At 30.4% G+C, this 13,416-nt stretch overlaps 1 protein-coding gene across 1 annotated transcript; it reads left to right on the top strand.

Moving 5' to 3' along the window:
• Positions 1–3,395: 3,395 nt before the first annotated feature.
• LOC113363057 (band 7 protein AGAP004871-like) lies at positions 3,396–12,003 on the top strand. The gene is made up of 9 exons (XM_026605545.1): positions 3,396–3,765; positions 8,539–8,648; positions 9,048–9,120; positions 9,277–9,359; positions 9,776–9,979; positions 11,261–11,316; positions 11,388–11,466; positions 11,529–11,630; positions 11,899–12,003. The coding sequence occupies exons 1-9, from the start codon at positions 3,396–3,398 to the stop codon at positions 12,001–12,003; spliced, it is 1,182 nt and encodes a 393-aa protein (XP_026461330.1).
• The last annotated feature ends 1,413 nt before the right edge of the window (positions 12,004–13,416 follow it).

Raw genomic sequence — 13,416 nt, 5'->3', positions numbered from 1 at the left:
CGATAGCTGTCGAGCTTTCAGTAGCAAATCGCTTTTGCATTGATGAAGTCATTAAATAGAAATTAGTGTCGGGTAAAAATTAAAAAAATAAATAAAAAATGATAAATATTTTAAAAACATTTTAAAGCGTTAAAATATTATTGTTTATATTATATTCATTGTAGTTGCTAGAATGACCTGTGAGACCGTAAGCTAAGTGTGTAGGTTTCGTGACATGTGTCATAACATAAATTATTATAAAACATGTCATGATTTCAATAAAATATATGACACATGTCATAATAAGTTACGATATTTCAAGTGTTTCAATCAAACGAATATATCGGGCAGGTTTCGTTTCTTCCATATTCGTGACACTGACATATGTCAATAAACATATGTAATAGTTTCAATAGAATATAACTCATGTCAAAATAAGATACAATATTGAAAGTGTTTCTGGCAGGTTTCGCAACTTTTATATTCGTGACACTGACATATGTCAATAGACACATGTCATAGTTTCGGTAGAATAAATGACACGTGTCAAAAAAAGTTATGATATTTAAAGTGTTTCAATCTTACGAATATTTCTGGCAGGTTTCGCATCTTGTATTTTCGTGACACTGACATATGTCAGTAGACACGTGTCATAGTTTCAATAGAATATGACACATGTCAAAATAAATAATGATATTTAAAGTGTTTCAATCTTTCGAATATTTTGGGCAGGAGTCGTATTTTCTGCTTTCGTGACACTAACATATGTCAATAGACACATGTCATAGTTTCATTAGAATATATGACACAGGCCAAAATAAGTTGCAATATTTCAAGTGTTTCAATCAAACGAATATCTCTGGCAGGTGTCACATCTTCAATATTCGTGACACTGACATATGTCAATAGACACATGTCATAGTTTCAATAGAATATGACTCAAGTCAAAATGAGTTATGATATTTAAAGTGTTTCAAACAAACAAATATTTTGAGCAGGATTCACATATTTTATATTCGTGACACTGACATATGTCAATAGACACATGTCATAGTTCCGATACAATATATGACACATGCCATAATAAGTTACGATATTTAAAGTATTCCAATGATACGATTATTTTCGGGAGGAGTCACATTTTCTATATTCGTGACACTGACATATGTCAATAGACACCGCAACATGCATCAAAGCATTTTCTGATACATGACACAGTACGTTGAAACACGTGTCATAGTATATTATAACATGTGTCATAGTAAGTAATTGCTATGTCATTATGTGCTGTGTCAAGCATACGCTTATTTTTGGCAACAGTATTTTCTAATTTTCTAACTGTGATATATGTCATTTGATGTCATGACACATGTCATAATGTTTGTGCATCAATTATTTGTGTCAAAACATTTAAAATAAATATGTCACAATTTCACACCAACACTTTATGACATGTGTCACAACATTCTTTGACACATGTCATTCAGTCGAATGACATATGTCAGTATAACAAAACTTACTAACTAATTTTTGACTCACTTTTTTGTGTAATCTTATAGTAAGATAAGAGCAAGGACAAAACTTTCTAGTTTCGCGATACTGACAAATGTCACTCGACGCAATGACATATATCAAGGAATGTTGTAACACATGGCATAATGCGTGTGTCAATTGTACAATTTTTTTACTTTCGTGATACTGACATTTAATTTAACCCTTTCGCCTACTATCGTCGCCTACCGGCAACATTTGTTTGACGACCTGTGTGTATGAGTGTCAAGGTTTATCACTCTGCACTGAGAATTCTAATTTGTAGTTGTAATACTTAGTTCTTTTTATAAGTGTAATTTTAAACTTTTAAATACAAAATCCTTGATAAAGATTGCAAAACCTTAAAAAATCTTGTGGGCAGCTTTCTGGCTCGTATAGCAGCGTCATTACTACAAAAACACTCTTGTAGCACAAGGGTTAAAGACCATAGCATATTGTCACTTGTGATACATGTTTTAGCGTGTTATGAGACATGTCACAGTTTGTTGAGATGTATGTATGACACATGTTATAGTATAGTGTGACACGAGTCATAGTATATTGTGATACGTGTCAAAATACATTATGACACGTGTCAAAGTACATTATGACACGTGTCATAGTATATTGTGACACGTGTCATAGTATATTGAGATACGTTTCAAAGTATATTATGACAAGTGTCATAGTATATTATGGCAAGTGTCATCGTATATTATAACACGTGTCATAATATGACACATGGCCATCATGTCACCTGTCCATCAGTCAGTACGCTTTCGTACAATAAATCAAAACAAAACTATAGTTTTCTGTTCTTTGCAACGGAACGAGTAACGTGCATTTTTTATCTGATTTATTTGACACGTTGACACGTGTCATTCATTTCCTATTATTTTGGTTTATATATATATATATATATATATATATACGAGTTTATATATATATATATATATATATATATATATATCGTGTCGATTAACCAGAACCATTTAATAATTCATTTGACATGCGATCAATAACCCAAACATGTCCCATTTCTATGTCAAAATACGTTTTAATATCTCTACATCTATCGATTAAATTTTGATAGTTAAACGATAATTTTATGGTAAATAGAAAAATCTTATCTTAAAACTAGATAAATTAGATGCCATCTATTTTTATCTACGAAATAAACATTGCGCCAACGATTCTAATAATTCTAAAATTAGATGAACAAAATTGTTCATCTAAAATTCAGGAAGATGAAAATAAACATAATTATGTATAAGTGGCGTTAAGGCAAGTTTTAGATAAATAGAAACTGCTTTTGTTCAACAAATAGAAACACTATGAGTGCTTGTCATGTTGTCCGAACCTAACACAACGCTTTCTCATACAGTTTTACTTAGGCTTGGGGACGCATAGTAAGCGTTACTTGAATATTTTTCTTGAAAACAATAAAATTAGAAAAGAATATATCAAATTGGATTTTTTGTTGAAGACATAAATTTTGATTTTCAAGAGTTAAAAAAAAACCAAGCAGATAGGATTTCAAATTAAGGTCAAAATCAATGGTCAACTAATTATTTTTTTCCACTAATTTTTCTATTTTTTATCTTACAGTAAAATAAGAAGGCCAGAACAAAATAAGTGTTTGGGTTATTTGCAATAGCCTTTCAAAAATAATATAATCTAATAAAATTAAATTTTGTTAACAAAATGTGTAAATTTTATTGAAACCAATAACAAACAGTTCAAAAACAAACGAACAATGTCCACCAACACCTAAAGCTAAAACAAAGTGCACACATCGCCCAACAATAACATTCCAAAGACTTTTCTAAAATCTCTGCTACCCGATGCAATACTTCGAGATGTCCCCCCTCCCCTTAGCATCCAACATGGGCGTGCCCGCCTCCGGTGGCACAGGCGTGGTCTACAACCGCCAAGGCGGGGCTAACACCAAACAAACCAATCTCAACACCTCCTACTACTACGGAGCGTACTATAACCCTCAAACTGCTTCGATGGGAGGCGGGGTCTCGGAGTCTTTCGACAATAAAACGGGCGGCGCTTATAATATTAGTGGTGGGGTCGGTGGTGTAAATAACGCGGTGGGAGGGACATATCAGCAACAAATATCTGGTGGTGGGGGTGATAAAGGCGGAGTCGGAAATGGAAATAGGGCCGGAGGCGGGGCCAGGGCCAGTTTGAATAGTGTTGAGAATCATTTTGGCCCTCCGACGGAAACGTTGTCCATGTACGAGAACGGTAAGTGAAGATAAATAATAATATTAATAAATATGTTATTTCCAACCGAGTCTCCTTTTCTTCACATTATGCTTCCTAAAATCCAAAATATCTCAAAATAAATCTTTTCCTCCTCCTAGCAACAATTTGCGTTTTTCCAATCACAACCATCATTTTCCGTCAAAGTTTTTCCACTTCAAATGTCAATAAGTATTAATTTCCACTTCAGGTACATTTATTGTCACTTGACAATCTGTCAATCATAGTCTTGACACCTAACCGAAAGGTTAATGAAAGAAAAAGAATTGTTCGATGAAATAAAAATAGGTTTTTGTGATTTCTTATATTAATGATTCAACGCAATTTAGTTTATGAGAAAAAGAAACTCGTGTACTAAAATAGAAGATAAATGGAGATTTCAATTGAATTATGCTAAAATTTATGTTAGGACCTCTAGATTATACCACAAACTACCATACTTGATAGTTGATTTGAGTAATTTCAAAAACGAAACAAGTTTACACGCAGATGCAATTTTTGTTCCAAGATCAGCCAATGCGTTTCTAATCCGTGCACATATTTATTAAACCTATTGTAACTTTTAAACCGTACGTCGTAGAAATATGATATATTCGACAAAATTGTGTAGAAATAAATGATTCATAATATTCTCTAATATTATGATGCCCCACAGCAACTCGTTACACTCTAAAATCGCACCTACAAATATAATTTATAATAAAGGTGCACTAATTATGTATATCGCGATTTTCACAGGGCTTTGACATCAAAGTTGCCTGATCGGGAGTCAAACCGTCGAACCCGGGACTAGTTGGTGCTAGCTTAGCAACTTTGCTGGGCTTATTTGAGACTACCTTGTTTAAAATTAAATTATCTACAACTTTTAGTAACAACAAAAGACCCTAAAGCAACTCTGTATACCCTTAAATATACCTTAAAATGCAAAACTGCACAATTTTGGTGTAACTTCAATAACTTTTAAACCATTCGATTAATATGGATGACGTGTTCAGAAAATTTGTACCAAAATTAAACAATTAAAAACCTTGTTTAACACTTGAAGACCCTACAGCAAATCAGTATACCCATAACAGGGTTGGAAAAACAAAAAATATTTTCAAAATTTGTTTCTGAGTATAATTTTCAGCTTTCTCTATATTCAGTACAGTGGGAAAGAATAATATATTTTATTTAGAGTACACGTAGAAAATAATTGATGATTATTAATTTTGGCCGACCCTGTCCCCATATTAAAAGAAATATCGACTAGTTGACAAAAACGTTCAGTTGCTCTTTGGTGACACGATCGTTAGGACGTTAAATAATTAATTAAAATTAGTTAATAAATAAATAATTAAATAAATAAGTAAATAAATAAATAAACAAATAAATATATAAATAAATAAATAAATAAATAATTAGAATTACTAGTTTGTTAATAAATATCTCTACTGCAGTAAAGTTCTTCTAGTTTGTTCGTTAATGTTTTTTTAATACAATTTTTTTAAACAAAACTAAGTATGATGACTTGATCTAGATTTTAGCCATAAATAAAATATTATGTGAAATTTACAAAATTTAGATTTTTATATAAAAATATATTTTTTTGAATTTAAATATGACAAACGCTGCTGCAACAGATGAAACTGTAGACATGGTTTCTCAAGGTACAAATTTATGCATTTATTTATTGTATCTCTTGTAACTTTCAAACCATTCGATTGATATGAATGTTGTATGAGAGAAATTTGTTTAAAATTAAATAATCTTTAACATTGTCTAATATTATGACATTCTATAGCAACACGGTGTACTTTAAAATTGCTTTTAAAATAACGATTGAAAATTGGTTAAAGCTAGTGTCGATGCAATTGCTTATAACTTTTAAATTATTATAGCAAAATTAATACAGTATTTGGGAAAATTGTTTAAAATTAAAAAATCTACAACTGTTACTAAAAACAAAAGGTTCTAAAGGCCCTTGGTATAACTGGCTTGGCAAATCTGGAGAGAGATGCTGTAAGGCAATATAATATGAGACAGCACGATAAATTACTCATTTACCTACAAATTCGTCTTACACATCATTCATATTAATCGAATGGTTCAAGAATTAAAAACAATATAAAAAACAAACGCACCTAATCAACAACTTTATTTTCATCAGCAATTTTGGAGTGAGATGCTGTAAGGCAATATAATATTAGACAGTATGATAGATTATTCATTTCTTTACAAATTAGTCTTTAACATCATTCATATTAATCGAATGCTTTAGAATTTATAAACAATATAAAAACAAACGCACCCAATCAACAGGTATTTTGAAATGAGATGCTGTAAGGCAATATAATATCAGACAGTATGATTATTTATTTGTCTACAAATTCACCTCATACATCATTCATATTAATAGATTGGTTTAAGATTTATGAACAATATAAAAAAAACGCACTTAATCTACAACTTTATTTGAAAATGAGATGCTGTAAGGCAATAACATTACGCAGTATGTTAGATTATTCATTTGTATACAAATTTGTCTTATACATTATTCATATTAATCAAATGGTTTGAGATTTATGAACAATATAAAAAACAAACGCAACCAATCAACAACTATATTTTCAACAGCATCTTTGGAGTGAGATGCTGTAAGGCAATATAATATTAAACAGTATGTTAGATTATTCATTTGTCTACAAATTCGTCTTATACATCATTCATATTAATCGAATGGTTTAAGATTTATAAACAATATAAAAAACAAACGCACCCAATCAACAACTTTATTTTGAAATGAGATGCTGTAAGGCAATATAATATTATGCAGTATGATAGATTATTCATTTGTCTACAAATTAGTCTTATACATCATTCATATTAATCGAATGGTTTAAGAAATAATCAACATGGCTATATTAAAATAGTTCGTTCTCCTAATGGGTTTGTTTTAGGTAATTAGTTTGACATTTGAATAATTATTGAAGGTTAATTTTATTAACAGGGGCGGAGCCCTAAATCCCTAAGGTGCTCCTGAAATATTAAATATAGGTATGGAAATATATATAGAATAAAAGGGCGCGGCGAAAGTAATTGACTTGGAGAAACTTAATTATTTTTATGTGAAAACACAAGGGTTCTATACTTCTGTACCTCCTAAATTGTTAACCCTTTGCATTCGGATGCCGTCGCTCCGGCGGCAAAATTCATACAAATGCTGCACTTGGCATGTGGAAAGGGTTAAATTTAAAAAAAAATATTATAGGCTTAGGGACTGCTTTGTAAAGATTTTAGTAAGAGTTCAATACCCATAATTTTCTGATTAAAAAACTAATTTTACAAAATTATTTTTACCATTGCAGATTTTGTAAATCAATATTCAATACAGATTTAAAAGTATACCGAGTTGTTTTAGGGTCTTTAGGTATTAGAAACAATTTTAGATAATTTAATTTAAAACACAAATTTAAGGGTATACCGAGTTGCTCTAGGAAGTTTTGTTATTAGAAAAAAATGTAGATTATTTAATTTTGAACTGGTTTTCTAAAGACACCAATCATATTAATCGAAGGCTTCAGAATTTGTACTCCTAACAAACAAAAATTTACCTACTCGTTAGTTAATCAAGTTAGTTTTGAAGTTCTGTACCAGTTTTGGACTTTTATTAACCTCCCATAGGTAAATTTTATATTTTCTTCAGAAAATCCGGTTTCCCAATTTTATGTTTCCTCGAGGTTTCAAGTCATTATGAATCGTTTGTCACCCAAATTGACAAAAGTATGCGTGCCAATGTGTGTAAGACAAAAATTGACCATGCCCTCCAAGTTTTTTTAAAAACGGCTGCACTGATGTTAAAAATTTAAAAGCCAATTGATAAAACTCAATAAAGACTGGTGTTGATTAGTTATGCGAGACGATCGCCCGAGCCGTTTCTTTATATTTTGCAAAAAAGTGCAGAATATTTAATGAAAAATTTTTAAACCGATTTGGCAATTTTAAAAACCCTTCGAAGGAGCTCAATTAGGGAATCGTGCTGATAAGTTTGTAGTAAAGATCAGTCAGACAGTTTTTTCATTCGCCTGCTTTTATTAATCGTTTCCAATATTTATCTCTAGTTATGATTTTATTCTGTGCTAAAATGTTTTCTTTTGAATAAATAATGATATGTTTGTCGAATAAAAGTAATGTAAAGGCATTTCCAATCAATAAAACGCGACAACGTCGTAATGACTTTGTCAATAATTCATGTGAACTAGTTTAACCTCGTAAATGGATATATACATAGAAATTTATATACCTATATATATACATATATGAAAAGATATATAATATGATAAAAAGTTTTTTCACGGATCCATCCAATTATTAAACAAACAACAAATAATATGCCAAATGAGAGAAGATAGTACTGATTTTTAAATTTTTCCACAAAGCTTATAAATGATTAACTTTAGATAAAAATTTTGTTCTATAAAATTAAAGCTGATAAAATTATCTATAAACTTGCCATATATTATAATTTTGTATAAAAATCAAATGTATTTTAAAAACGCTGACGACAATTTCACAGACAACACTGAACAAGACGCGTCAAGGGTACATTTTCTATATATCTTCTCATAATTTCTAAATCACCCATTTTAGGCAAAAATGATATTGCACAAAATTAAAGCAAATAAAATTATCTACCAATCCTTCTTATATCAAAACTCTGTACAATAGTCGTTTATATTTTTAGGTATTTCTAAAAAACATTGGATTTTTTTTCAGCTGACGACTCAGCAGCAGGCGAGGCTACATCATGTGGAAAAATCTTAACAATTCTCTCGTGGGTCCTCATCATCATCACGATGCCTTTTTCTTTGATAGTTTGTTTTAAAGTAAGTATAAATATATGAACATATATTTAATAAGAAATAAATTTCATAAAATACAAACTTTACTTAATAAATAATATTATTGCCCTTAAATATTGCTCAGATATAAACTGGTAACTTATCGTCTTTTGTAACTTTAAAACCATTCGATTAATAGGAATGATGTATAAGAAGAATTTGTACAAAATTAAATAACCTACAACATAATCTATTACCATATGGTCCTACAGCAACTTGGTCTACACATAAATTGCAAAAAAAATTCAGCAAAGTATTCTCACCAATTTCTGGAAGTCTCATACATATATAGTTTCTTTTTTAGGGTTCTATATTAATTTATTAATGAATTATATTATTTAGAGTTCTATACCCAAAATAATTTCATACAATTTTTTATTTCAGGTCGTCCAGGAATACGAAAGGGCCGTAATTTTCAGACTGGGACGTCTGATGACCGGAGGTGCTAAAGGACCAGGTGGGTAAAAAATTTATGGTGCATTTTTTACAATTTTGTTTATAATTTATAAACTAATTGTTAAAGCTGTGTTAAAGTCTTCGACAATTGTTTAGTTTATTGAATTATCTAAAACTTTGTCTAATTGTGTAAAACGATTCGATTTCCCTTTTTCAGGCATCTTTTTCATACTGCCTTGCATCGATGCTTATGCTCGTGTCGATTTGCGAACTCGAACATACGATGTGCCACCTCAGGAGGTAATTGTAATAAAATTATGTATTTATTAATAATTAGGTAAGTAGTGGTGTATAGCAACGTGCCAATAAGCGTCTACTATACATTTGGTACAAAACCTACAGGAAAGGATTTATTGTATCTTTGCAAAAGTATCAAGAGTTGTAGTCTAATAGTTTTGGATAATCTTGTTGAATATTGTTTGTTGGTGCAAAACCCTTAATTTGGACTCCAATGCTTAATTTTTCCTCCAATGAAGGTTAGTTTTCTTGATATCAAAAATCTAAATAAACACAAGTGCAGATTTTGGCAGTTTCGAAACTACCAACATATTGGGGCCCCAACATTAAAAAAACATGATTCACCAAAATAAATTAGGAGCACCAATAATGTCTATATTGACCACATGTAGATTTTATAGACCTTTACCTTTCCCCAGGTGCTGACAAAGGACTCAGTGACAGTATCTGTCGATGCTGTAGTTTACTATAGAGTTAGTAATGCTACAGTTTCGATAGCTAATGTCGAAAATGCACACCACTCCACACGTCTTCTGGCACAGACAACTTTGAGGAACACCATGGGCACCAGACATCTTCACGAAATCTTAAGTGAGAGGATGACTATTTCTGGAAACATGCAGGTGACTAGATAGAAATCACAACAACTCTTCCATTCCTTGTTCATAGCCCAATTTTTGCTTTTCGAAATTCTGTTTTCATCAAGCTTCTTCATCCTTAGTATTTCGAATGTTTCCTGAATGTTGTCCATCATCAGCATACTTCTTCATCTTTTAATGCTTCATCTTTTAATGCTTCATCTTTTGTCTTCTCCAGAATGTTGACCACTATTGCATACTTCTTTATCTCTTAATTGTGCATCCTTTGCCTTCTCCTGAATGTTGTCCATCATCCAGGATACATTTTCATCCTTTCATCCTTCATATTTTATACTTTGTCCTCTGCAGAATATTGTCCACCATTGCAAGGTCTTCTTCATCCTTTAATTCTGCATCCTTTGCCTTCTCCTGAATGATGTCCATCATCCTGGATACATCTTCATCCTTCATTCCTTCATATTTTATATTTTGTCCTCTCCCAAATGTTATTCATCATCTGCATACTTCTTCAACTTTTAATCTTTCATGCTTTGTTTTCTCCTGAATGTTATCCATCATACAGGATACATCTTAATTCTTCATTTCTTCATCGTTTGTATTTTGTTTTCTCCAAAATGTTGTTCAACATCTGCATACTTCTTCATCCTCTAATCCTTCTTCGTTTGTCTTCTCCTGGTTGTCCATCACCTATATCTTTGACCTTATCCTGAATATATATATTAATTCTTTGTCTTTTCTTGAATCTTGTCCATGACCATGAAAATATCTTCATCCTTAATTCCTTTAACTTCTGTATTTTGTCTTCTCCTGAATGTTGTCCATCACCTATAGCTGCCTTCGTGTTGAATATATTTTAATTCTCTGTTTCTCCTGAAAGTTGTCCATGTTCTTGAATACGTCTTCATCATTTATTCCTTTATATTCTGTATTTTTCTTCTCCTGAATGTTGTCCATCAACTGCATACTTCATCTTTTAATCCTTCTATTTTACCTTCCATAAAACTATATTTCATATAAGTGTCCAACCAGATAGTAGAGTCCTTTCTCCTTCCATTCCCAGCAGTACTTCATTTGTCACATTGTCAGCCTTTTTTTGATCTATTATTAGTTTTATTTACCGTTACAGTCCATGTCTCTGATCTTTACTCCAATTGCAGCATTTTGTATATACAAACTTTATTTTAAATCAGTTCCTAGCGTAAATATAATATAGAATAATTAAACAAGTCAATGGTAAGATCAGTCAATGGTAAGATCAGTCGATAAATAATAGACCAATAATAAAATCGAAAATGTACTTCCCAGGTATCCTTGGATGAAGCAACATCAGCCTGGGGAATAAAAGTGGAGAGAGTCGAAATGTAAGTATAAACCAATTTATTTATTCAATTTGCCCAAATTCTAATTCAAGTTTCATTTACTACTATTACAGCAAAGATGTACGTCTGCCCGTCCAGCTTCAAAGAGCCATGGCTGCAGAAGCAGAAGCTACCAGAGAAGCCAGAGCTAAGGTAATAAAATTTATCTCAATCTATTAAAATCCTGATGCTGATCTGTAATGTTTTCTTTGAAGGTTATTGCTGCAGAAGGTGAGCAGAAGGCAAGCAGGGCTTTGAGAGAAGCCAGTGAGGTCATTGGAGATTCTCCAGCTGCCTTGCAATTGAGATATTTACAAGTAAGTAGAATATATTTTCTGGAGAAGGCTTTGGATTTAACAACTGTCTTTAAGATAATTGTTGCAAATTAAATTAGCTGCAACTTTGCTAAATAATGTTTGGTACTAAAATGACTCCAAAAGGACACTTGGCTTCACAAATCTAAAAAACCATCCAGGTTTTCTTGCTACAAGGATGTGGTCATATGGAGACGTTTTATCCTAATAACTAAGAACCATAAAACATGTACAGGAATTAATTATAGTGTGTTTTTTAATTATTTTTCAGACTTTGAACACAATTTCTGCTGAGAAAAATTCAACCATAGTATTCCCTTTGCCAATAGATCTTCTAACATACTTCATGAAGGCAAAAGATGCTGTCACATCATAAACTTATTTAGAATAATATACCTAATATATATTTTATTATCATTATTTGTTTAAAACTTAAAACATTAAAATAATCAATATATTGACAATCACAAAATATTTACACCATTTTCTAAGAAACGGTTTCAACAAATATTTTCTAAACTATTTCCTTTCAAATATATATAAATGTGTAATTGCAATTTGAAAAACTTCTTGTTCAAATAATTTAAAAAATGTGTAAAAGTTTAAAAATGTATTTCATTTTTCATATGAAATTAAATAATTTTCAGAAAGAAAAGCAGGCCTTAAGCTTAGAAAAATGGGATCATAAACATAATTTATGTTTATTATAATTAAAATACATAACGACACACAATTTTTGTATTAACTAATAACTTTCAACAAAAATAATAACAACAAAACAATAAGTAATTAATAGTTTAACAAAAAATAAATATATATATAAACTATAACAAATAATAAATTAACCTTTGCACAACTCAAAATATTTAAATGAGTTGTTTTACTTTTAAATTAAATAATTATCTAAAAAAAATTATAAGTGGTTACTAAGGGAGCAACTAATTTTATAAGAGAAACAAAAATGTTTCCATAGGCCTATAATAATTAATAAAATTCAAAAAAAATGTTTTATCAATAGGGAATAAATAAAAGTTTAGTAAATTAAAGTCACAAAACAAAATATGGATTTTCACAAGTGTGCTACAATTTATATTTATATAATTGTTGTTTTGTATTTATAATAATATTAGCAAAAAATAATATGTACGTTTGTCATTTTTTAATAGTTAATTAAATCAAATGTATAATGAAGAGTTGGAAATAAATTATATTTAGAAACAAATTGCAATGTTTTTGAAGTGAAACTTTGATGTTGTAGCTTGTCTTAAAATGTAGTAAATGTCTGAAAATTTTTCAAATTGTCTGAGAATGTTGTAGTTGTAGTTGATAGTATGAAAATATCATAGATTTCCTCAAAATGTGGTAGAATTTCTAATGAGGTTGTACATTGTCTAATCGCAAGAAAATTGTAGATTATCTGAAAATGTTGTAGAGTGTCTGATATATTGAAAATGCTCTCAAAATGTTGAGAATTATTGTGTGTAGTATCATAATCTCATTGTAAATGTTTTTGATTTGGATATTTTTCTACTCAAAATGATAAATAAAATATTGAATCAATTGTAAGTAAGGTTACCGAAACTTTCGTCGGAAAAACAGAAGCAGTTGACTAAAAATCAATTTCTACTTCTTCATATATTCATATCAACATTAAGAAGTTTTACTTCTTTTGTTCGGAGGGACTGCTGGCACTATGATTTCTTTGAATTTATATTTTAACCCATATTAGTTATGGACCAGTAACTTTATTTATTATCTTGCCAATAGGCAATTTGTAAATAAATCAATA

The sequence above is a fragment of the Ctenocephalides felis genome, unplaced genomic scaffold (genome assembly GCF_003426905.1).
Source record: "Ctenocephalides felis isolate EL2017-DRISC unplaced genomic scaffold, ASM342690v1 CF-g0.4_SCAFFOLD_00845, whole genome shotgun sequence".
Taxonomy (NCBI): Eukaryota; Metazoa; Arthropoda; class Insecta; order Siphonaptera; family Pulicidae; genus Ctenocephalides; species Ctenocephalides felis.
This window is presented reverse-complemented; position numbering and strand designations above follow the sequence as displayed.

What these genes read in the sequence shown, in the direction of transcription:
- LOC113363057 (XM_026605545.1), top strand. Translation starts at nt 3,396, where the DNA reads ATGGGCGTGCCCGCCTCCGGTGGCACAGGCGTGGTCTACAACCGCCAA. An exon ending in GTTGTCCATGTACGAGAACG is followed by an intron (nt 3,766 to 8,538) that starts GTAAGTGAAGAT and finishes ATTTTTTTTCAG; the next exon opens with CTGACGACTCAGCAGCAGGC. An exon ending in CTTTGATAGTTTGTTTTAAA is followed by an intron (nt 8,649 to 9,047) that starts GTAAGTATAAAT and finishes TTTTTATTTCAG; the next exon opens with GTCGTCCAGGAATACGAAAG.